Source organism: Myotis brandtii, unplaced genomic scaffold, assembly GCF_000412655.1.
Source record: "Myotis brandtii unplaced genomic scaffold, ASM41265v1 scaffold190, whole genome shotgun sequence".
NCBI classification, from domain to species: Eukaryota; Metazoa; Chordata; class Mammalia; order Chiroptera; family Vespertilionidae; genus Myotis; species Myotis brandtii.
Genome location: NW_005357076.1, coordinates 5194531 through 5220696, shown reverse-complemented (window position 1 = coordinate 5220696; position 26166 = coordinate 5194531). Strand labels below are relative to the sequence as shown.

Sequence of the window (26166 nt, the reverse complement as noted above, 5' to 3'; positions counted from 1 at the left end):
CAAAACAAAACAAAAAACTAGCTAACATTTATTGAACACTTAACTCTATGCCAGGCATTGTTCTAAATGCCTTATACACATTACTCATTTAGTCCTCCCAGTGACTTTATGTGGTAGAAGCTAGTATTACTCTTTGTCCATTTTTCAGTAAGAAATTGCATAAAAGCTTGCTCAAGGTTGCAGTTAGAGTACTTTACTAAATCAGAATAGGAGGAACTCAGGCATGATGATTACAGATTCTGTGCTTCTAACCACTGTGCGATATTGCTTCCCAACCTAACAGGATTGTGTGTGTGTGCATGAGTGTGTAACTCGATAAACTGACTCTGAAGTTCATATAGAGGAAAAAAGTAAGGAAGAATAGCCAGAAAAATTCTTAAGGGGAAACTAGCCCAGCCTACCAAATATTAAAATATATTATAAAGCTAGAATGTTAAAAGAATGTGGTTACTAGAACAGGAGAAGACAGGTTATTAGAATAGGAATTCAGAAAAAGATCCAAATTCATATACTTATTTAGAAAGTTATAAAGGTAGCATTACAAATACAGTAAGAGGGAGAATGAATTATTCAATAAATGGGACAGCTGTGTTATCATGAGAGGGAAATTGATTGGGTTTCTACTTTTTAACTTTGACTAAGATTAATTCCAAATGAATCAAATATTTAAACCTGAAAAATTGGAAGAAACCATGGGAGAATTTTACAATATTCTCAAAGTAGAAAGGCCTTTAAGATATATGACATAGGCCTCTTAGAGAACAAATTGATAAATTTGACTCTAAAACATGAAAATTGTATGCATACAAAAACACCATTAACAAAGCTAAATAAAAAATGGGAAAATTTTGTAACATTTTTTTTACAAAGGTCAAATTTTCTTAATCTTAAAAAACTTTTACAAAATAATATTCAAAGACCAAGAATCAAATTGAAAAAAAAAGAGGCAAAGGATGTAAATACTCAGTTCACAAGAAAGCAAATACAAGTAACACTTAGATAAAAATATATATAAATCCTCAGTTGCAATATAGAACCATGCAAATTATGACTATGGTGAAATACTGTTCACCTGTGACATTGCAAAATAAAAAGGTTTGATAATACATTGTTTAGAAGGGTGTTGGGAACCAGATACTCATTTAATGAACAAGAGTGTAATTTGTAGATATGAAAATGCATATAACCTCCATGAAAAACAGTTTGGCAATACCTTCCAAAATTTAAAGTGCACATAACTTTAACCTAGAACTTCCTCTTGAAGTATTTTATCCTCAAGTATCTGTGCCCATTTGCAAGGATATTCACTCTAGTATCATGTATTTTAATAATAAAAGATTGTCAGTAGGCATTTGTAAAGATGTACCATGTAATTCCATTCAGTCACTAAAAACCAGTGAGTCAAGAACCAAACAGATGAGTAATGCGACTGCCACATGCTACCAGTTGCATTTTTTAAAACTTCCACAAATACATTCATAGATGCACAAAGTTACATATGTATAAAGCTTTCTTTGGTAGGATACCTAGATTTAACCTTCATAGAGGAGAATAAGTAGCTGGGCTACAGGGATAGGAGGAAGGCCAATATTAAGTGTAAAAGATGTAATTTATACATATAATTTTAATCAATTTCCGAGAGGAAGGGAGAGGGAGAGAGAGATAGAAATATCAATGATGAGAGAGAATCATTGATATGCTGCCTCCTGCATACCCCCTACTGGGGATTGAGCCCACAACTCAGGCATGTGCCCTGACCTGTAATCAAACTGTGACCTGGTTCATAGGTTGATGCTCAATCACTGAACCATTGCCAGCTAGGCTAAAAGATGTAATTTTTTACTTAGTTTTTGTACTTTTGAATTCTATATCATGTACTTGTCTTATTTATTCAAAAGAAATAAACATCTATATATACAAAAGGCTAACATGCTACGTGTCCTTCCCACCTTCGGACTGGTTGCTATGATGCGCAATGACCATCAGGGGGCAGATGCTCAATGCAGGAGTTGCTGTGATGCAAACTAGCTATTTACAGAGAAACAACAGTGCAGACCTGGCCGACAAAGCAACACTCGGCTTCCCCCAAGTGGAACACAGGCCCCGCCACCACCCTGGAACTACAGCCCACCAAATCACAGTCGATGCTGCTGAGACCCCATGGCCAGTCCAGAAATGGTCGCTGTGGGCGCCGGGTAATGATGTCACATAGCAACCCCTGGCTTCCTCTCCCTAGTGACTAGCCTCCTTGCAGTTTCTTCAGCCCAGGAACACAACTTGCTTTATACCCAGGTGGAAACATTTACACTTTAACCAAATGTCTGTGAAGTGTTTTCCTGTTCTTCATCTCATTTGATCCTCACAGAAGTCCTGGAGTAGGTAGATAGGAGACTTGGTGGAATCCTATTTTCTTTTCATTAGCCGGAAAACAGATTTAGAAAGCTTAGAAACTTGACCCGACTGAAAAGAAGTAAGAAATGGTGGACCTTGAAAATGACTTCAGGTTTTCTCAATGCGCAGAATATACAGAATATAGTCAAACACTGCTGCAGTTAAATATTTTACCCTTTGTTCTCCGTGCGTGATCTACAATAATCATCTGCTTCATGTTGATATTTACTGCTGTGTTGTTGACAATTACCTGAAAGAGAAGTTGGGGTGCTTCACTGGGCTGGAAAAAGTTTAGCTAAATCAGAAAGCAGGTCTAATTAAGCAAGTTTGCTCTATATCTTTAAAGCATGACTCGCGCATGCACAATACATATAAAGCTCTCACTGGCGCCAATCGCACGCGTGTGTTTCCATCTGTCATTGTTGATCGTGAATTTGGTTGACACTTCTATTATAGAGAAAGGGCGAATAGTGATATTAAAATATTTCTTCTAATTAATTTCCTTTCAGTTAATTTGCATGAATTCGTGCACCAAGTCACTAGTTTTAAATAAATTAATATTGCTAGGAAATACTATATCCTCGCCCCTAATGCTATAGTTGAGCAAACTGACACACAGAGAGGACCAGACCAGGGCCCTGAATGTGTATAGAGATGATTAGCAGTATTGAGACCTGGATTCTAATCCTGATTCTGATATATGACTCTTAGTAAGTTATTTTCCTTCTGTGAGTCTCACTTTTCTCATTTGTAGAATAAGGAGTAAGACTCACCTTACTTTGTCTTCCATCATTAGTTTTCAAACTAATTCATAGAGTCCAAGGATTTTTTTCAATCCCTTTAGGGGTCTCAAGCAGGTGGTTGGGATTGTAGTGGTTGCCAGCACACCTGTCTTTAACCAGAGCATCCCTGGACCTCTGAGTAAGAGTGAGTTTAACTAAATGTTTTGAAACTTTTTTAATAGTCTGAAAGTCACAGTCCACAGTAAAGTCACCATATATATTAACTTAAAGATTCTCAGTGTCAGTGTCAAAACACATTATTGTATCATGATCAACTGTGAAGTAGTCTCAAGTAATTTTAAATGATTATTTACATCCTATATAATAAAAGCCTAATATGCAAATTGACCAAACAGCAGAACGACCGGTGGAACGACCTGTCACTATGACACGCACTGACCACCAGGGGGCAGACACTCAACGCAGGAGCTGCCCCCAGCCCGCAGGCCCCAGGCCAGCCAAGCAGAGGGAGGCGACTGGTGGCAGTGTGGGGGACGGGGCTGGCAAGCAGGCAGCACCAGGCCAGCCAAGGCAGGTGCCAGAGGGGTCCCCCCACAGATCATCCCTGATCTCTGGCCAGGCCTAGGGACCCTACCCATGCATGAATTTTGTGCACCAGGCCTCTAGTCCTATATAATAAAGAGCTAATATGCTAATTAGACCAACAGCAGAACGACCATTCGGACAACCTTCCGGAGGAAGCTGGGGTTGCGAGGGCTGAGGCAGTCCAGGCTGTGAGGGCCAAGCCCCTTGCACGAATTTCGTGCATTGGGCCTCTAGTTTTAAAATAAATACCAACCTCACATTTCTGTATGCTCTCTTAAGCTGGAAGGAAGTAGGAGATAGGATATTCACATGAAGGATGTAAAGTCTGTTATATGCTATAGTTGTGTCAAGGCATGTGTTGTTGTAGAGTCCTGAATGGTTTTTCTTTGGGCTGATGGAGTGGAATATATTTGGCTCTGTGGCTAATACATGGTTTTTAATCAGTTAATGCCTTCCTGCTTCCCTTCCTTCTTTAATACTTTTTGGAGCTGGGAAAATAAAAGGTACAAAGGGATAAATTAAGCAAATGGCAAGTCAGAAACAAGTTCATTACTCTTTCTGAAGCTTAGTTTAATGTGAGAACCTAAATTTCAGACTTAAATGCACAATGAGACACTCTTTGAGGATGTTGTAAAGGCAGATATGGGTGTGACTGTTTTCCTTCTAGCAGTCAAAAGATGGTGGTGATGAAGGATTCAGGAATGAAGTTGCCTGACCAAGTCTTTTTTTTTTTTTTAAGGGGAGTGAACAGAAAGATCAAATGTTTACCCAACAACAGTAAATTCATGCTATATATAACTACTTAAGAACTGATGATTCCTAGTAAAAGACATGATAGAAATGCAGGTCTAAAAATCAGCAAGAGGAAGAAGCAGGAAAGTATAGTTTATACTTGATAGCACTTAAAGCCAATATTATGTGCTTTTAAAAGAAGATAAAAAAACAATTTGTGTTATATGTGTATGTAAATGTATTTGTATAAAATCTTGAAAACAAACCAAAGTGTTCATTACTATTAGGATGATGGGAGTTTGAGAGATTTTTATTTTCTTTTATCTGTATTTTTTAACTTTTCTACAAAGGATACATATTACTTAAGTACTCAAAATGCTGTTATTTATTATATATACACACAAATGCATAAAACATTTGTTATCTGTCCTGACTGTAGGTGTGTCTTTGTATTTTCTAGGTGCACCAGAGGCTTTCTTGGCAGAATTTGGGTGTTGCTTATTGCAGTACTGTTGTGCCCTCTGATGGTGAGTTTTGGCAAATCCATTTTTTATGTCTAATGTATTTGTCCCCCTTAAGTCAACTATACTCTTTTACTTAAAATTTGCTTAGAGTCAGAGAAATAAGGAGGGTCCTAAAGAAGAATTAAATTTGAAAGAGGATCTAATGAATTTAGAGGAGAAATCAGTAAGAATGCTTAGAGTCAGAGAAATAAGGAGGGTCCTAAAGAAGAGAAATTAAATTTGAAAGGGGATCTAATGAATTTAGAGGAGAAATCAGTAAGAAAAACTAATAGGCCCATTAAGTTTTCATAGATATGGAATATTACTGTCTAGGTTTTTTCTTTTTCTTTTTTTCTTTTAAACTGGGGATATAGTTAATGTGAAGATCACAGAAGCACTATCTTTGGTATTTCTTAACCATTGGGTCTTCAGATATGGAAAATACTAAAAAATTCCAGCCCCTTTGCGGTATCAGAGCCTACAGGGAAGCAACTGAAAGTCTGAGACCTCCCGCCTCCCTTGTCTTTTTCTTCCCTTAGACTCAAAGTTGTAATACCCTTCTTTGATGTGGAAAAGAATGAACAGATGCTTGAGGACTGTATATGGTCCTTTGTAAATATCTATGATGCTACAAACTGGCAACATGATCTAAGTTTTGGTTGTTTAGAGGAGATATGTTTACTACTCTCTTGGTCATTTCTCTTACCCAATATTGTACATTGACAGTTTAGATTATTTGCTTAGGGTTGACTGTTAAATATATTTCCTCTGTATAAAGTTTAGTTTGATAGAACTCTAATTTCAACCTTATAAGCATTAATTCTGAGGTGGAGCAACCATTGAAAGAGTATCCTGCAAATTTGTAAGGATACCTGAAACTGAAGAAACCCAGATCAACTATAAAACTCCTAGGATCCCCTGTATTTAATCAGTATTGATATTTGCAGTGTTTTCAGAACCCCCTCCCAAAGTTGTTTAGTTATCTGAATATATGTGTTCATTTTTTGCTAAATTATCTAAACTTGGAGGAAATATCCATTTGTGATTACTCATTTGTAATATGAAAAGGTTGAATGGAAAAATAGGCCAGAGTCAAAATCAGGAAAATAGTATCTGGCTTTCTTTATCCTATCTCTTAGAAACATCGAGAACTGACAAAGTAATATCCGTATATAAATTAAAAAGCAGCACTCAACGCTTTGTTACAGCTGAGGACAGGTAGGTATGTTGACCCCAGTCAAAACTCAGTATGTAGAGGCCAGTTTTTCCCACATGGCCAAAAGGCAGTGGACCATAATGCCACCTCCCCATGCCACCTACTTTGTTTCTTCCTTGAGCCCCTCCAAAACAGTGAATAGCTATCACTCTTAACCCTCACACTGTCTTGGCCCATTAAACATCCAAATGGGTGCTGTCCACATCTATGCCAGCACCACTCCCAGGTCCTATTACCTTCATTACCACTACAGGATAATAGCATTAGATAGTTTCAATAAAGAGAGGATTTCTCTCAATGTGTAAAATATTGTTCATAATATTGAATCTTCTCAGCTTTTGCTGAACTAAAAGCATTTCATTCAGAATTGTCTAGGTATAATGATATTGTCTGACATTGTTATCTATGTCAGTATATATTAATATGTATTCCATAAGTTATGTATATTCAATATCAATTAAGTTATACTACAGTGGGACAGTCATCTGCCAATGGTTAAGATATTCAGAGGCAATTAACTTAAACTAATGAATTTATATTGAAATTTATATTATTAATTTTACCACTTAGTGGAGTTACTATTATTATCCTATATACCAATCTGTATGGAAGTATTTCAGTAATACAACAGTGGTACAGTTGTACTGCATGTTATCCCAGGACATAAATACTAGTAGATTTCTCTATGTTGCATGAGGGGTTGAAGGTAATATTTTTCAAAAGCTAAAAGGATACATATTTTTAAAAAGAGTGACTTCTACATTTCCTACCAATAAGAAAATAACTCATGTTAGTTATCAAGAAGTAGAAGCACAAAAGTATTTTTTTTAATGCAACTCAGTGTTCTTACTACCACCAAATTATACAACATTCTTATTTTGTACTTCTTAATTTTACCTTAGGTCAATATAGCATATGAAAAAACTCTGCTATTAATACACAGTGACTTTAATAGAGTTTAGCCACCAGTAATTAACAGCTCTACTATCATTCACTGCTCTGTGTTGTAACTGCTGGGTCTTCTTTTTTTTTTGTCCTTAATCCTCACCCAAGGATATTTTTCCATTGATTTTTTTTTTTTTTTTTTTTAGAGAGAGTGGAAGAGAGGGGGAGAGACAGAGAGAAACATTGATATGAGAGAGACACATTGATTTGTTGCCTCCCGCACACGCTTTGACCAGGGGATTAAGCCTGCAACTTAGTTACGTGCCCTTGACTGGAATCGAACCCGAGACCCTTCAGTCCTCGAGCCAATGCTCTATCCACTGAGCCAAACTGTCTAGGGCTGCTGGGTCAAATTCTATTATCAAATGAGGGCTTGACCCTAATGTTTTAAAAGTACAAAATCTAAAATACCACATTACGTAATTATGGTATTTATATACCTAGTATATATACCTAATATTTACTGCCCCTTAGTAATTGCTTATTAATATGTTGTTTGGCAAATCTTCTATTATGGCAATGATAGCTGATATAAAATATATAGATTATCTTAAATGTCTAACCTTCCTCCCAAAGCAATCTAAAAGGTTCTTATTTTTTGTATGTGCCATAAATTTTTTGAGGATCTGGTGTAGGCTCTAGATTCTTTCTCTAGAAAATTTATATATACACTTAGGAAATTTTACATATAATTTCTTAGTGACCAGACTACCTTAAACCAATTCATAGAATCCCTAGTCTCATGGACCTGAACTCAAGAACTTCTTTGGACACATTGCACAGGTACACATGCACATACCTGTACCCACAATCATGTTCCCTTTCAGGGGAGGATTATGCTTAGAGGTAAGAGAAGAGCTTTGGAGTCAAACAGAGCTGGGTTTACATCTCACTTCCACCATTTAACCACCTTGTAACCTTAGGAAAGGTAATTAACTTCTCTAAAGTCTTTTCCTATCTGAGATAGTATTATTTACCACCTCCAAGAGAAAAGTGCACTTAGCCTGCAGAAAGAGTACTTACCCACCAGAAACTCTTTTTCCTTAAAGGGTGGTTGTGGTAGTGTTACAGACCGCTAATCTAAAAAATGTGGTTTGGAATTCTCATTTTAATTTCTCTGTGCCCCAGATCCTCAAATGTAAAATGGCGCACTGTGAAATGTTTACGTGATTAGCCTTTAGGGCAGTGGTTCTCAACCTGTGGGTCGCGACCCCTTTGGGGGTCTAACGACCCTTTCACAGGGGTTGCCTAAATACGTCCTGCATATCAGATATTTGCATTACGATTCATAACAGTAGCAAAATTACAGTTATGAAGTAGCAATGAAAATAATTTTATGGTTGGGGGTCACCACAACATGAGGGACTGTATTAAAGGGTCGCAGCATTACGAAGGTTGAGAACTACTGCTTTAAGGGTTCCCTTTCTTATTAATGGAAGTAACGAATGAGAGTAATTCCCCTATATACAGGGTTAGTATATAATTTATCATCCAACCGAGGGCACTTTTGAGAGTGAAAAGGGACAACCAGAGTTGTCCTGACAATTTTTAGTAGCGTAAGTCAGGACATATCTTCACCTTAGCTACAGAGAAAATGCCAAAGGTGAACTATAGTAAGAGCAAGGAAGAATAGCCTCTTGTAGCTGCCTTCATTTCTCTATACAGAAACGTAATGCTACTCAGTTCTGTATTGAATTGTGGTAGAGAGTTGTGTTTATTTTGTATTTAACAAAAAATATAAGAATTCTTTTAAAAAATTGTTTGAAGGCAAATAATTTTAGCAATGAAGGGTTATTGGAAATTCCTGTTTAATAATAAACAATCAACTATTTAATCAATCCAAGTATGGATGATCTTATAAATTCTTAACCTAAGGTCTATGGATAGTTTGGGGAATAGATACCTATCCCAGTTTTTTTCTTTGGTTTTTGTCCCATTACTGTTTTTAAAAAGCTTTATTGAGATATATGTTACATACCATAAAAGTCACCTATCACTGTGTAAGCCTCATAAGAATCCAGCTATAGACGATGTGCTTCACCCCTAAAAGTTCCTTTGTTTCTGTTTTGCAGTCAATCCCTGCTCCCACCTTAAGTCCCAGGCAACCACTAATATACTTTCTGTCTCTATAGTTAAACCTTTTCTAAAAATGTCATATAAATGGATTCATACAAAATGTAGTCTTTTGCATCTAGCTTCTTTTACATATTAATGCTTTTGAGCTTTATCCATATTGTAGCACGTATTGTAGTTCTTTATATTGCTGAGTACATGGAAATATCACATTTTGTTTATTCACTTACCAAAAGAAAAAACATTTAAATTGTTTGCTATAATGTTGCTATCAACATTTGCTTATAATCTTTGTGTGGACATATGTTTTCATTTCTCTGGGTAGATACTTAGGAATGGAATGGCTGGGTCATATGGTAAGTATATACTTAACTCTTTGGTATATTATAAAACTGTTTTCCAAAGTGGCTGTACCACATTACATTCCCAACAACAATGTATAAGTGTCCCAGTTTCCCCATATCCTCCCCAACACTTGGTATGGTTGATCTTCTTAATCATAGGCATTCTAGTGGGTTGTTTTCCTTGTGGTTCTAATTTACATTTCACGGATGACTAATAAGCATCTTTTAAGGTTTTTATTAACCATTCAAATATTTTTGTTGGTAAAGTATCCAAATTTTTTGCCCATTCAAAAAAATTACTATTGTCTTAGTATTGATTTGTAAGAATTCTTTATATTTTCTAGAGTTTTTCCTGTTACTTTTGAAATCATTTTAGAAGAAAGAGAAGACGATTTTTGAGTCATGCTGTGTTACTAATGGTCACACTCTTGTACACAGTTGTAAATTCTGTACTTATTGTCATCATCATATTGAAGGCACAAACATATCCCACTACTATCTTTCATTTCAACTTTAAAAAAAAGAGAAAGAAATGAAACTCCAAAAATGATGCAACACAAAGCTCCAGTGTTTCAATGTGGTCAACATTCTCACCAACCTAAATATGAAGTTGGAACAACTGAAACACCTTGTATTTTTCCATTTTTGAAATGTATTCTACAGTTTGCATTTTTTTAGAAATAGAAGTTTCAATTTGAAACTACCAGAATGTAATTGAACTTGTTCATTACAAAATATTCCCCCCCTTTTTTTAACGATTCTATATAATTGACTATCATTGCCAAGAAAACCAGTCACATGAAATTGGAAAGACTTTTAAGCTTTATGTGCTGACAGTATTTGAACTGGCTTAGCTTGGAATAGAAGCAAATTTATATCAAATATCAGATGATGTCATCTAGTCTAGGATTGCAACATTTATCCCAATATTTTGAAATAAGTTTTGAGGAAATTGGAAACTATTCTATTTCCCTCCACAATGCAACTTGATGAAACTATTGATATTGCTCTGATGAATTTGTTCCTAGTTTTTATCTGTTAATAAGCAACTTTTCACAGTTAACGAAAAATCCTAAATATGTGAATTCTCTTATGGAAATTAGAAAGGCTGTTAACATTTAATGACTGTCACCATCTTTGAAAGATTGTTAAAATTTTTTGCCAAAATAACAACCAGAAAAAAATTTTTTGACTCTGAGGAAGATCCTGTTACTTTACTTTCTACACAAATGATTCATCTTCCACACTGAGTATCATGCATATGTATATTGCCTCAGAGAAGAAAAGAGCTTCACCCAACCCCCACCCCCACATTGGTACATACTGGCATTTAAGACTCTTCCAATAGCCCCAAAAGAAGCTTTGCCTGTTATCACAGGAGTAATCACTATCATGAGAAAAAAATTTTATAAGAAAAAGAATCAAAATAGAATTATTTTCTTTGCTTGATTAAATGTTGGATAGGAGTCTTTCTATTTAAAAGAGGAGAAAGTTTAATACAAGAAAGAATTTAATTATGGCTTGATTTATTTGGGGATATTTGGGACTTTATGAATGAGCATAGTCTTCTAATTTAAGACTTACAGTCTTGTCAGTTTCTCTGCAGGAATTAAAAATGTCATAGCTCTTTAAGATTATCTCTGCTCAGAAACCCTACAACTGAAACTTGAATTTGTAATCTTTTCATTTTGATATTGCATCAAAGTAGTGATATGAATTCAATTCTATGAGTATTAGAGAATTCTTAGGTTCTCTAGACTAGCATCATTGGCAAAGTGAGCTATGGGAGCTGTGATTATGTTTTTACCACATACTTATAGTCTCAAAGTTCTCACAACTTCTTTTCATCAAAACAGAAAGGCACAACCTTTTAGATATCAAAGATGATATTTAAGTTACCATATTCCAAAACTGGGCCCATTATGTGACTTCCTTATTCAAGCTAAGCAATATAGCAGTCTTGTAATTGAAATGTTATTTTATATAGAATTAAAGTTTATTTTCTGTTTTAATTGTAGTCTTGTTTTATGTCTTTAAAAAACAGGAAATAGCCATTAATTTTGTTTTAAAAAGAAGAAAAGTGCTTCAGATTTTGCTAACATTTATTTTTTAAATATGGCAATATAGTAGTCTGCTTAGGCTGCCATAACAAAATACCATAGACTGGGTGGCTTAAAGAACAACAATTTATTTTCTCTCAGTTCTGGAGGCTGGAAGTCTTGAGATCAGGGTGCCAGCATGGTCAGTTCTGGTAAGAACGCTATTCCTAGCTTGCAGATGGCCACCTCTCACAATGGGGAGTGGGGAGAGCACTTACCCTTCTTATAAAACCACAGTCCTGTCATATTAGGGCCCGATCTTTATGACCTCATTTAATCTTAAATACCTCTTACAGACCCTATCTCCAGATAGTCACATTGGCAATTAGAGATTCAACATATGAATGGGGGGGAGGGGAGTGGGGGAGGAAGACACTATAACACAGTTCAGTCCATAGCAGGCATTATGAAGGAAATTCATTTCCAAGGCAATAAAATAAATTATATCTAAAACTTCTATGTATAAATTATTTGAAATTTTTAGGAAATAGGGGTAAGGGAGGAATCTATACCTGTCTCAGATTGTCAAAGAGGTAAATTATCCAAAAATATTAAGGAACACAGAATTGGTTTGCATAATTTATACTCTCAACCTTTTTTGCCTTCAGTGGAACAAGTCATTTTTGTTGTCTTGAAATTTAAAGGCGTGATTGGAAAATTTCTCATGGATGTGTTATATGATTTTAGACTTTAGTTTTAGAAAAAGCAAGAGAAACTATTATAGCAGGCATTTTCATATATTCTCATTGAATCTTGTGAAATATTAGAATCCCTGCAATATAGGGAAGGAAACTGAGATACAGTTATATTCAGTAATCAGTAATGTGCTTGTGGATTCAACATGTCTCCTATGGTAGAACTTGAGTACTACCAAATCTGAGTTTCCAAGACCCATAATTGTTCTACTGCACTGTCACTATTTCAGATTGTATTGTATTTTTCACCACCCAGAAATTAAAGTGGGGTCTAATTTAATGAAGTTACTTTCACAACAGCACCATCAAAAGCAGTATTCTTATAAAGAAAAAGTGGCTAGAGCACTATATTAGTACAGGGTTTCATTTTTACAAAAGCAAAATAAAATCTTTAATTCTCAGTAGAATGAGTAGGTGGATAGAAGGAAGAGATGGAATGGCCATTTACTTCACACAAATGCTTTGTTGACATTTATGAGAAATTCTTTTCATAAACTGATTTTAAAAGTACCAGAATTACAAAAGGTACATAGGTTGTACAACTTTCACATAGGACTAATAATACCACATATTAAAAAATTATTTATAACTTTGTTTTTAGGAAATAGGGGTAAGGGAGGAATTTTTATCATTTAGGCCTCATAATCACATCTTAGTTTTGTGGAAAAAAAGGGCCCACATACTTAACTTGCCTGATAAAGATGAGAGGAGGCCTGCATGACAGCCTTACAAACTCAGAGACCTACAGTAACCACATAGGATGGTCTGAAATTAAAACTTCTTAACTAAAAGTGAGTCTTGTTCTAAGGTTGCTTACTAATATAGTTTAGAAGTTGGTGCTGGCTCTTGGTGGGAGGCCCTACTTCTTCTCCATGTTGACTTCTCCATGGGATTGTAGGATTGTCCTCATGATATAACTGCTGGTTTCAAGAGAGTGGGACAGAAGCTACACAGTCTTTTATGGCATAACCTCAGAAGTTTCACACCATCACATCTGCTGTATTCTGATTATGCAGAGCAGACATGATTTGATGTGGGATGATACCACACAAGAATGTGAATACCTCTAGAGGCAAGGATCATATAGAGCTATCTCAGAGGCTGGCTATCACAATACTTACTATGTAACATGTATTTGGGTATGTATATGCGCGCGCATGTGCGCGCGTGCGCGCGCGTGTGTGTGTGTGTGTGTGTGTGTGTGTGTGTGTGTGTAATGGATGGTAATGATAAACACAAAATACCAACTTCAGGATAGTGGGGTTTTTTTGGAGAAGAAAGATTACCCTGATTTAGTGTGGATAATTTTTGAATGGGAACAAGGCTTGAGTGAAGAAAGAAGTCCAATACAAGGTAGCCGCTATAAGAAAGAGGCAGTGGTGACCTGGATTAAGATGGTAATAGTAGAGCAAATTGGAAGGATTAGAGATTTTAGGAAATAAAATTAAAGGATGTGCTGACCTATTAGATATGAGAAATGTCATGTTCTGCCTCTAAGAGTTGTCAATGTAAGAAATGTCGAAACCTGTAGAAAAATTTTATGAGTTTATTTGAGCCAAACTGATGACAGTTGCCAGGAAGCAAAATCTTGACAGATTGAGAAAATATTGCAGATATTGGCAGTTTTGCACCTTATTTTATACATTAGTATAAATGGAGACACAAGGAGGATTACATGAAATCCACTGGTGGTAGATTAAGGAGGCAGAAAAATGCAAAGTGAGGAAATTTCTGGGATTGGATAAAAAGCAAAATGGAGAAACACATATTTCTTTTACATTTGTGGTTACTGCAGAGTAAATGTCACTGGAAATGGACAGGGCTGAGGCAAGTCTGTCCCAGCACAGGTCTTAGATGTGTGAGTCCTTGACTTTGTGCAGGAAAGATTTCAAAGATATGAGTCCAGGTGATTTTGAGAGTACATTTAATAAAGTTTAGGACAGTGAGACAATGGAAGGGCTTAGGATAGAAGAAGCAAGATCATAGCAACAGGATTGAGCCAAGACACAGCTGCTTTGACTCAGAGATAAAGGAAGTGAGCCGAGGCAGGGCTGCTTCAACTCGGGAAAACAAGTCACAGAGGCAGAAGAAGTGAGCCATGCATGGCAGGGCTGCTGGGCTTGCTGAAAAGTCATAGAGGCAAAAGGAGGACCCGTGGAGACAGGATCAAAGGGTTAGCCTGGGACCAACTGCTGCTACCCTCTGCTCCCCTGGTTGCAACCCTTAGAACTCAGGAGAAAGAAAGCGAAAATACGTGCCTGTGGAAATGCTCAAGGGAGAACACATGCTGGCATTCTTTGTCTAAGGGCTTTTATCTATTGTCTGCAGGCAGAAATTTTAGGTCTTAATCAGAGTATTAGTATTTATCAGCTTTCTAGGTATGCCCTTTAATATGCTGATATATCAAAATGAGTGGATAGTGGGGTTTGAGATCATTATCTGGTCAGCTTCACCTTTGTCTTGGATTTGTGTTTTGGGGCTGTTGTGTTATTTATTCCCCTGACTTCATCCTTCTTGGGTTTGTCTGACACTAATGGCACTAACTGGGTCTCTGTTATCTATCTCCCTGACTTGGGTGATTTAAGCTACCTGCTATTTGGTTGGGGAGGAGAGATGTAAACTATCTGCTTTTAGGTGTCTTTGGTTAGGGAAGATAAGTTCTTGTGATTTATTAGCTCAATTCTAATTGCTCAACCATTTGTTTAACTCTCTGTCGCAGTTTCCGCATTCCACTTGCCAAGGAATTTTTCTAGCTTCTTACTAATCTGCCTCAGTAAACACTTGCAGTACATAGAGTTGGTATTTGGGCAACAAGATAACAATGAGGAGATCTGTGTTTTCCTGCTCTGGCAGTTGTGCTTTGAGGGGTCTGAAAAATATTACTCTGAAATTTCAAAAATATGTTTTGTTGGATGCAAAAAGACAATAAAACAGGCTCAGTTAAGGTAAAGATTGACCTGTGTCAAGGAAACTACAGGCCTGGGACATGACTACCCACCACGACCTGCTTTTACTTAGGAATTTTTATGTTCAGGCCATCCTGCACATATGTTTTTATGTTCAAGCCTCTCCTAAGCTCGTCAGGTTTAGTATGTGGTCCTTTTTTCATCCACAAGAGGAGTCAAGGATATCAGACAATTTTCTGGTTTGGGCCATAGTTATGTAATGATGGTGTTATTGACTGAGATGAGAAATGTCAGAGGGTTTGGAAGAAGATTAATTTAGTTTTAGGATTTTTGAGTTTGGGGTATGCCTGTGGGAAACCTAGTTGTCCAGCAAACAATTGACTTTAGGTTTGGAACATCAGCATTTAGATGGTAGCTGACACTTTGTAAGGAGATGAGATTGCCTAGAGAGTGTGTGGATTGAGAAGCATAGAGGTCTAGGTAAAGCACTTAGAAACTTAAGGGATGAATACAGGAAGAGCCTATGAGGGAAAAGTAGAAGGTATAAACAGAAAGGTAAAAACAACCAGGAGGGCATGGAAAAAGGAAAGCTTTTTATAAAGTGAAGGAGTAGTTAACATCATTAGATGCTGTAAAATGGCTTTGGGTTGAACTACTGTATATGACCTTAGCACTATCATTTAACCTTGTTCAACTTTGTTCTGCTTACCTGTAAAAGGAGGACATTAGTCTGTGTGATTTCCCTGGCCTTTCCAACACTAAAATTTTATGCTTATATTTCACAGTCTTGATGTAGAATATTACAAAAAGAGGGAAGAAAGAGACAATGGTAAGACAGCCACTGGAATCATCCATCATATAAAGTTCAGCTCTAAATAGTTTTGTAGAAAACACTCCACATGTGCTTCCTTATTGTACCAGTTCTCTTTCATAATAAGACCTTAAGGTATATACAGTCAAGTTCATAATGTATTTTAGAGATTTTACCCATTATTTTGAAAACCAATTGAACATCCCACTATGCATTTTAAAACATTTTTAACAATTGGCTAAATAACAAGTATTTGTATTTTATGACTTTTTTATACCTATTGCCCCAAATACATTTTTTAAAAACAATTCCTTCTTAAAACCCAAATATTTGTTTGCCTTGCACTTCTTTTAGTCTGGAAAATTCCTTGTCTTTTTATTTTTATGCCTAAATCTGCTGTCATGTTCTATCGCTCGTTATTCATACTGGATGCCCATATTTTTAGATTTCTTTGAAACGCACTGATGTAAAACATACATTATTTCTTATTTTATTGAAATGGAAATAATAGCAAAAGATGAAGGAAACAACAATCCAAGAGTCACCTGATGAAATTTACACTTAAAAAAAGAATATCTGTCTCCAGAGAATAATAGCAGACAACTGTCATTAGCTTGGAAACATTCATTGTGACTTAACTACAACCAGCAGCTATTTTAGATATTGTTAAACTGGAGGAACTTTGGTAATTGTCCTTTTTTGGTTGCAAAACAAGAAAACTAATATTTACATTACAATTTATTATGTGGGAAAGAAGGAGACCTGCAGATTTATTTCAAAAGCAATATTACAATGAAGCTTAATCAGTTCTGAAGTGTACTATTCCATGTAGTTTCTCAAAGCTTTCATGTTTCATTCCTTTGAAAAGCTTCACAGTCTTTAAAGAAGAAAGTTAAAGTACACGAGAAAGACTAATTTTCTCTCGGTTATTTTAAAATAGTAACCCTTAAGCACTTACCTGTGAAACTGATGTTTTAGTGAAATTTTCCATACCATATGTGTTTAAAGTCATAGATTTCTTTTATTTAAATTCAACTCGGTCTAAATTTTGAAATCTATAGTTGAATTTTTTTTTCATATATGGAAAGGAAATAATTGAGGGGAAAAACACCAGGTAAACAAGTTAGTCACCTAGTTTTATGAGTTCATCATTATTACCTGCAGAAGAGATAGGGATGTTCATATTAGTGGCTCTGACTTTAAGAAAACACTGAATTGCTCAGGATTCTCTTAGAAATGAGAAAAACTGAAAAATTTCAAATATCTTTATATATTGAAAACTTTAACTGTACGTGCTGTGTGTTAAGTTCACAGTACTGTTTCTGGTGTCTTCTTCCTTAGAAACATAGACTACTCTTTTGGAAGGATTAAAGCAAAAGAGATTTTTGACTTGGCTTCTTTTTAGTTTTTATATAAAAATTCAAATCATGTATTTACAAAGAATTAACTGCCATGGAAATTGTTGTCCTGCTGTCAACAACTAGAACACCAGACAGAATATATGAAACAACTGTTTTTAGACATTGGACAACAGCACAGGACTGTGACCTCTGAGAAAAGAGAAACAAATGAGATTAACCCTATGTTGCCTCAGCTCACAGCTGAGGCTTCAGCTAAATTCTAAACCATAGGACTAGGCCAGAACAACTTCCAAGGAAAACAATTACTAGGAGCTATAAGATGAATAATTTTCAGTGCTCATACAGTGCCAGAAATCATTTGACTTCTCTCCAGCCAGAAGGAAAAGACATCACTGAATACATGAATATTCAGTAGAGACTTCCAGAAGAACCATATCTTAGAAGTGGGACCAAATTGGCCCTCAAATAAAGGATTCTCTAGATCTATCCTAATAGACTTTTTTTAAAGGCTTGAAAGTAACTTAACGCCCAGCCGGTGTGGCACAGTGGTTGAGCATCAACCCAGGCACCAAGAGTTTGCTGGTTCAATTTCCCAGTCAGGGAACATGCTTGAGTTGCGAGATCAATCCCGGGTGAGAGGCGTACAGGAGGCAGCCAATCAATGTTCTCTCTCATTGATGTTTCTAGCTCTCTCTCCCTTTCCCTTCCTCTCTCTCTTAAAAAAAAAAAATTAATAAAAATATGTTTAGCCCTGGCTTGTGTGGCTCAGTAGATAGAGCGTCAGCCTGCAGACTGAAGGGTCCCAGGTTCGATTCCGGTCAAGGGCACATGCCTGAGTTGCAGGCTCAATCCCCAGTAGGGGGCATGCAGGAGACAGCCGATCCATGATTCTCGCACATCATTGATGTTTCTGTCTCTCTCTCCCTCTCCCTTCCTCTATATATTTTTTAAAAAACATGTTTAAAAAAAAGAAAGTTACTTAACTATACAAGATCCAGCACTCAACAATGTAAAATTAACAGTTTTTAACCTCCAATCAAAAATGACTAGGGCCCTAACAGGTTTGGCTCAGTGGATAGAGCGTCGGCTTGCGGACTGAAGGGTCCCAGGTTCGATTCTGGTCAAGGGCATGTACCTTGGTTGCGGGCACATCCCCAGTAGGGGTGTGCAGGAGGCAGCTGATCGATGTTTCTCTCTCATTGATGTTTCTAACTATCCCTCTCCCTTCCTCTCTGAAAAAAAAAAATCCATAAAAATATATTTTTTTAAAAAATGACTAGGAATATGAACAAGCAGGAAAAGAACTAGGATATTGAAATAGACTTAGAAGTGATGAAAGGATGACATTAACAGACCAGGATTTTAAAGTAGTTATTATAAATATGATCCTTTTATTCAGAGGATAGAAAGAAAACATAAGCATAACATGAAGAGAAATAGAAGATATAAAAATAAAATAAGTGGAACTTCTAGAGATGAAAAATATGTCTGAAGTGAAAAACAGTGCAGATGGAATTGACAGCAGATAAAACACTACTGAAGAAAAGGTCAGTGATATTGAAGCTCATGACAATTAAAACTATCCAAAATGAAGCTGAGAGGGGAAAAACAAAAACAAAAATATGAAGAGCACCTCGGTGCCCTGTATCATAAAATTAGTTACACTATTATTAAGTATAACTAGAACCCCAAAAGAAGAAGGGTAGGAGACAGAAAAAAATATTTGAATAATGGCCAAATTCTTCCAAATTTGAAGAAATATAATGACTCACATGCAAGATAATCATAAAGAATACCATAGAAAGAAAAATTATAATAAAATTGTTTAAAACCAATGATAAAGAGAAAATATTAAAAGGAGTCAGAGTTAAAAAGACATTGCATACAGAGAAACAAAGGTAAATATATACTCTGCAAACCAGGAGACATAGTTCTTTAGAGTGCTGAAAGGAAAAAAATATCTGTCAACGTAGAATTTTTTGCAAAATTCTCTTCAAAAACGAAGGTGAAATAAAGCCTTTTTCTGACTTGCCAAAGCTGAGAGAATTTGTTGCCAGCAACATCTGCACACCAAGAAATGTTTGAGGAAGACCTTCAAACAAACAAACAAAAAATAATGCTAAATGGAAATTTGGATCGATACAAAAGGGATGAATATTGTGTAAAAATAAAAGAGATTTTTCCTCATTTCAGAATTTCTTCAAAATATCACTTATCAAAGCAAAAATAATGTATTGTATGGCCTATAACATATAGAAATCCTATATAATAAAAGCCTAATATGCTAAGTGTCCGGTCGTACGGTTGTCCGTTCAACCAATCAAAGCCTAATATGCTAATGATATGCTAAGGCCGCTCAACCACCTCGCTATGATGACCAGTTGCTATGACGTGCACTGACCACCAGGGGGCAGACAGTCAAATGGTTGACCAGTCGCTATGATGTGCACTGACCACCAGGGGGCAGACGCTCTGACTGGTAGGTTAGCTTGTTGCTAGGGTCTGGCCGATCGGGACTGAGCGAGATGGGCCAGACACGCCTTGGAGTCCTCCCGCAGTCCCTCCCTGGCTGGCCAACCTCCCACGTCCCTCCCCGGCCTCGATTGTGCACCGGTGGGGTCCCTCAGCCTGGCCTGCACCCTCTCGCAATCCAGGGCCCCTGAGGGAGGCACATTGACTGTCAGGTAGTTCCATCTATATAATAAAAGCCTAAGCAACTGTTATGGCGGAACGACCGGAGCAACCAGTCACTATGATGCACACTGACCACCAGGGGGCAGACACTCAATGCAGGAACTGCCCCTTTGTGGTCAGTGCGCTCCCCTAGGGGGAGCGCTGCTCAGCCAAAAGCCAGGCTCACAACTGTGGCAGTGGTGGCGGGAGCCTCTCTTGCCTCCACGGCAGCACTAAGGAGCAGCGAGCCAAGTGGTAAGGAGTGAGCAGGCAGGCGATAAGGAGTGAGGAGTCCCAGACTGCGAGACAGACATCCCCTGAGGGGTCCCGGGCTGCGAGAGGGCGCAGACTGGGCTGAGGGAACCTCTCCCCGCCCCCGCCCCCCAGTGCACGATTTCATGCACCAGGCCTCTAGTAAAATATATGATACTACAAAGCAAGGGGAATGGAAGTATATTGTTGTAGCATCCACTACACTATACCTAAAATGGCATGAAATTATTTGAAAATTAACTGTGATAAGTTAAAGGTGTATATTGTAAACCATAGAACAGGGTTCAGCAAACCAGTAAGCCAAATCCTGCTCACTGCTTATTTTTGTAGAAAAAGTTTATTGGGCCCTGGTTGGTTTGGCTCAGTGGATAGAGCATCAGCCTGCGGACTGAAGGGTCCCAGGTTCGATTCCGGTCAAGGGCATGTACCTTGGTTGAGGGCGCATCCCTGGTAGGGGGTGTGCAGGAGGCAGCTGGCCAATATTTCTCTCTCATCGATGTTTCTAACTCTCTATCTCCCATCCTCTCTGTAAAAAAATCAATAAAATATATTTTTTTAAAAAAGAAAAAGTTTATTGGAACACAGCCATACCCATTTGTTTATGTGTTGCCTATGGCTGCTTTTGTACCACAGTGCAGTCTGTAGTTGGAACAGAGCCCAAAATATTTATTACCTAGCTCTTTACAGAAAAAGTTTTCCAACATCTGCTGTAGAGTAACTCCCCTAAAAACATGAGAAGGTATAGGTAATAAGCCATTAGTAGAGATTAAACATAATCATAAAAAATACTCAATTAACCCCTGGCCAATGTGGCTCAGTTGAAGCATCATCCCATACACCAAAAGATGGCGGGTTTGATTCCTGGTCAGGGCGCTATTGGGTGATGGACTGATCTATGTTTCTCTCTCACATTGATGTTTCTCTCTCTCTCTTCCTTTCTATCTCTCTCCCCCTCCCTCCCTTCTTTCCTTTCTCTCTTAGATCAATTAAAAAAAAACAACCCTCAGTTAAATCTAAAATATGGATGGCAAGAATATAGGAAAAGTAGAAGAACAGTTGGGTCAAGAAATTAAGTAGCAAGATGGTGGGTGGACTTATATCCAACTATACTTATAATTTATAAAATGCAAATAATATACACACTTTAATTGAAAGGCAGAGGTGGTCAGATTGGATAAAATAGCTAGACCTAAGTATATCCTGTGTAAGGGAAACCCACATTTTTTAAAATATTTTTATTGATATTTTTTAAAGACAGGAAGTGAAAGGGAGGGAGATCTCCCTACTGGGGGTCAAGCCCACAACCTGGGCATGTGCCCTGACCAGGAATCAAACCTGCAGCCTTTCAGTGCATGGGATGAGCCACACTGGCCAGGGCGGAAACCCACATTAAGTATGAAGACATGGATAGGTTAAAAGTAAAATGATGATAAAATGTATGCCACAATCAATAGGTGAATGGATAAATAAATTATAGTGTGTCCATACAGTTAAATACTATCAGCAATAAAAATGAATGAACTACTAATGCATACAGCAACATGAATATCAAAGTCATGCTGAGAGAAAGAAGCCAGGTTTTAAAAGTGTGTATATAATATATGATTCTAGTGTTATGAAACTCTAGAAAAATACGGTGACAGAAATCAAAACTGGTTGCCCAGAGATTAACTGGGATGGGGCTCAAGGGAATTTTTATTATTGTGTCAAAATTCATCAAACATTCATTTAAAATAAGTGTATTTTTTTTATTTATAAGCTATGCCTTAATAAAGGTTGCTTTAAAATTTAAGTCCTGAAAGAATTTAGAATGAGGCTTTTGTATACGTTGTAGACCTTATAAATTACTAGATAGGTAAGAAAATAAGGTGTAAATGACTATGGAAACTTTGATGCATTTGGGATCTCCAGAACTTTAATCTACATACATTTCCTATCAACTCATCAATTTCGAGGGATATGAATCCTTAGAAACATTATAGAATGTACCTTTTGATTCTTAAAAAAAAAAGCAAAGGAGACAATGATATCACTATGTATCAATCAGTGTGCTAAGTGTTTTAATTGGTTTATTTTATTTACTAGAGGCCCGGTGCACATAATTTGTGCACTCGGGGGGTGGGGGGGGTTGTCCCCTCAGCCCAGCCTGCACCCTCTCACAGTCCAGGAGCCCTCGGGGGATGTCCGACTGATGGCTTAGGCCCGCTCCCCACGGGCCTAAGCCATCAGTCGGACATCCTTAGCATTGCTACACATGCGGGAGAGGCTCCCGCCACCGCCGCTGTGTTCACCAGCCGTGAGCCCAGCTTCTGACTGAGCGGCGCTCCTCCTATGGGAGCTCACTGACCACCAGGGGGCAGCTCCTGCGTTGAGTGTCTGCCCCCTCGTGGTCAGTGTGCATCATAGCGACTGGTCGTTCCACCATTTGGTCGATTTGCATATTAGCCTTTTATTATATAGGATTCCTTATAACAACTCTATCAGTTAGGGATTAAACCCAGCTTATATATGAAAAAGTGAGGATCAGAGAAGTTATATAATATGTCCAAAGTTAACAGCCAGAATTCCAGCCCAGATTTGACTCTGAAACCTGTTTTCCTTCCTTGGTGCTAACTTATCTTTAAATACTTGGTTGCATATATATACTGGTTCAAAATTAATTTATTTTTAAAAATTCATTTGAAAATTACTTTGAGTTATTTTGACATTTGTTTTAATGACAGGCTCTGCAAATCAAGAGTAGTGAGGAAAAAGATAAGGAAATAAGGAATTCTGTGCAATACTAATGTAGAAAATCCTTCCAGTTGTATAGCTTATAATAATATCTTCTTTATTAACTTTTTGTTAGAAAATGCCAAATAGTTCATCTTTGGCTTCTCACTAACCTCAGGAAGATGTTCAGGAGAATATAAAAAAAACTGTTTTTTATTATTTCATAATATGTCCATGTTGTGTAAGAGAATGATTACTTATCAAGTACCTTGGATATAATATTGTACTATAAATATGGGTTGTATCCTTGAGCAAGAATCTCCCTTATTGGTGTACTTTAAAATATTATTAATTCCCCAGGGCTTCTTGAAAGCTCTGGCTCCCAAGAGCCACCTCCTACAGGTTATGGAGTCAGCTAGCAATCTCTGACTACTTCATAAAATCTTAATAAACGGAACCAGATAAAGTTCTTCAGCAATACCAAGAACTTTACCTCAAATTCCTGAGAAAGCTTTTCCTTGATCCACTTAGAAGATAATCCTTTGCATGTTTCTATTTTTCTGAAAAGTGAGTTGTGTGATTCTAATTCCCAGAATAACTGTCAACTAAAGCTAAAGGACATATTCTTAAACCTTTGAAAACATTTTAAACCACACTGATAATAACAGATCCCATATAAGAATGGTAAGAATATAGCTGTAACATAATGAATCTAACTTTCATATGATTGGGGGTCTTTTTCATTCAGATGTGACAGTGGTGTATCAAAATGGGTTGCCTGTGATATCTGTGAGGCTACCATCCCGGCGTGAACGCTGCCAATTCACACTCAAACCTATCTCAGACTCTGTTGGTGTGTTTTTACGACAACTACAAGAAGAGGATCGGGGAATTGACCGAGTTGCAATCTACTCACCAGGTACAGTCACCTTCATTATTCAAACACACACACAAGTTTCTGCAAAAGAATCTCTTACTCTTAACTTTCTTTGCTTAGCAAATGTCAGCAGGAGAGAAAGTGGTTCTCAGAATATAACTATTCAGTTTTAACAAATATATATACACAGGGAGTCTCATTCAAAAGCACCTCACATATAATGCTGTGGGCACTGAATATTATTAAGACCTTTCATCATTGCCTTAGGCGTAGAATAAATTTTTCCAGTGGTTGAGTCCTCATCTCTGGAGATATGAAATATTAGGACTTCTTTTTAGATTTTCTTATGTCTTTCATATAAAGACTTACCAAAATAAAAACATGTATACTTGAAAAGAATATAAAATAAGGCACCAAAAATTCCCATTTGACATGACACCCATTTTACTTATTTATTTTTAAGTGCTTTACATATTTTCCTAATTTTTACTTTAAAACATTTTAAATCCACATTAGTACAATAAGTACCCACTTAGCCTTCACTTGAATTCACCAGCTATTACAATTTGCCACATTTCTATGCTATAAATATTTTAGATATACTTAATACTCAATTCATGTAGTAGTATAACTAGTAGACCAGCTTGGTGTGTTTGGCTAGCCCTAGCATTCATCCCTAACGAATTATTGGCATCTAATCAGTGACCACACTGAAAAGTACCACATAATGGAAAATGTGGTTTTTTTACTCACCCACCTTCCATCATAGACAAATATAAGACGGCCGTGCAGCTCTCCCAGTGACCCTAGATTTCCAACTGACACCTATAGATCTATATAATTATTTCACTTTCATAAAATTCTCCCAGAAAAATATGTTGTTAAATCTTCACAGGCTTGAGGCCATGAAAACAAAAAGTCTCAGATAATAGTATAAGCTTTGTTTAGCATAGACTTAAGGATGAGGCAAAAAGTTAACTGAAATTAAGAGAGACATCATTCTTAAAATCTATTTTGAGGATTACTTTTTCATGACCATTCTTAAATAATTATGGACATATGACAAGTTTACATTTTCACATTAAACTTTTTTCACAGATGGCGTCCGAGTTGCTGCCTCAACAGGGATAGACCTCCTTCTCCTTGATGACTTTAAGCTGGTCATTAATGACTTAACATATCATGTCCGACCACCAAAGAGAGGTAAAAAGTAACCTTGATAAGGTCAGAGGAATGAGGGAAGGGCTTTTGGAAAGAACTTAACTTTCCCCTGGATAACCTTGAGAAACAGGCAGTATTCTAAGAACACTGAAAGGTTTACATGCAGACTCTGTTTCAGTTAAAGAACTCCTTGAGCACCTGGCACTTGGCCAGTACATTGACTAAAACTTAAATTCTACCTAAACACCAGAAAGCTTATTATCTGATATGGCCACTGTTTCACATAAATGAATGTTCTACATAACTTAAGCTCCTTCCCTCCATACAGGCTAAAAGTCATATTATTTTAACAACATTATAGAGGGGATCTTTTTAAAATAAAATAAATTATGGACTTCCCTGTGCTCTTAAATATTTGTATTGAGAATTAATCCTTTTTTTTTATAGTTCGAAGTCCGGATCGGAGAGGGTGCAGGCTGGGCTGAGGGGACCTTCCCCCCCCCCCCCCCCCCCCCCCCGCTTGTGCATGAATTTCATGCACCTGGCCTCTAGTTATGGAATAAAAGACTTAGTATAGGAATGAAACCTTGTACAGTTGTATATGAAGCTGAAGAAGTAAGAGTTTGAAAAGGGAGCTTGGAAGATGGGAGAATAGTCACCAATTTTTAAGCAATGACACAGATGGACAAATCAAAGCTTGCCAAAGAACCTGGAAGTTCAGATGCATTCAACCATTAGGATAAGGAGGATTAGCAAAAGAGAGCTGATAGAGAAATCCCGAGGGACGCTGCCACCTCACTGTGAAATTCTAGACTAGTTACCGCTTTCTAGAGTGCAGTTTCCTCTTCTGGTAACTGGAAAGTGTAAAGCGGTATGCAAATGTGAGCTGCAACTTTAATGAAAGAAGACCCTGTTGACATAGATGACTTCTAGAGTTCAAAGTGTGCAAGACTCGCCCTAGCTGGTTTGGCTCGGTGGATAGAGCGTCGGCCTGCGAACTGGAGGGTCCCAGGTTCGATTCCGGTCAAGGGCATGTACCTTGGTTGCGGGCACATCCCTAGTAGGG

At 37.2% G+C, this 26166-nt stretch overlaps 1 protein-coding gene across 1 annotated transcript in view; it reads left to right on the top strand.

Annotated features, from left to right (window-relative positions):
* The first annotated feature begins 1038 nt into the window (after positions 1-1038).
* The window catches only part of MCU (mitochondrial calcium uniporter), a 44070-nt gene continuing 18942 nt past the window's right edge, over positions 1039-26166 (top strand). The window contains exons 1-4 of the mRNA XM_005864703.2: positions 1039-1095; positions 4912-4978; positions 23811-23981; positions 25038-25142. Coding sequence (XP_005864765.1) covers positions 1039-1095; positions 4912-4978; positions 23811-23981; positions 25038-25142 — 400 coding nt within the window. The remainder of the gene's footprint in view (positions 1096-4911; positions 4979-23810; positions 23982-25037; positions 25143-26166) is intronic.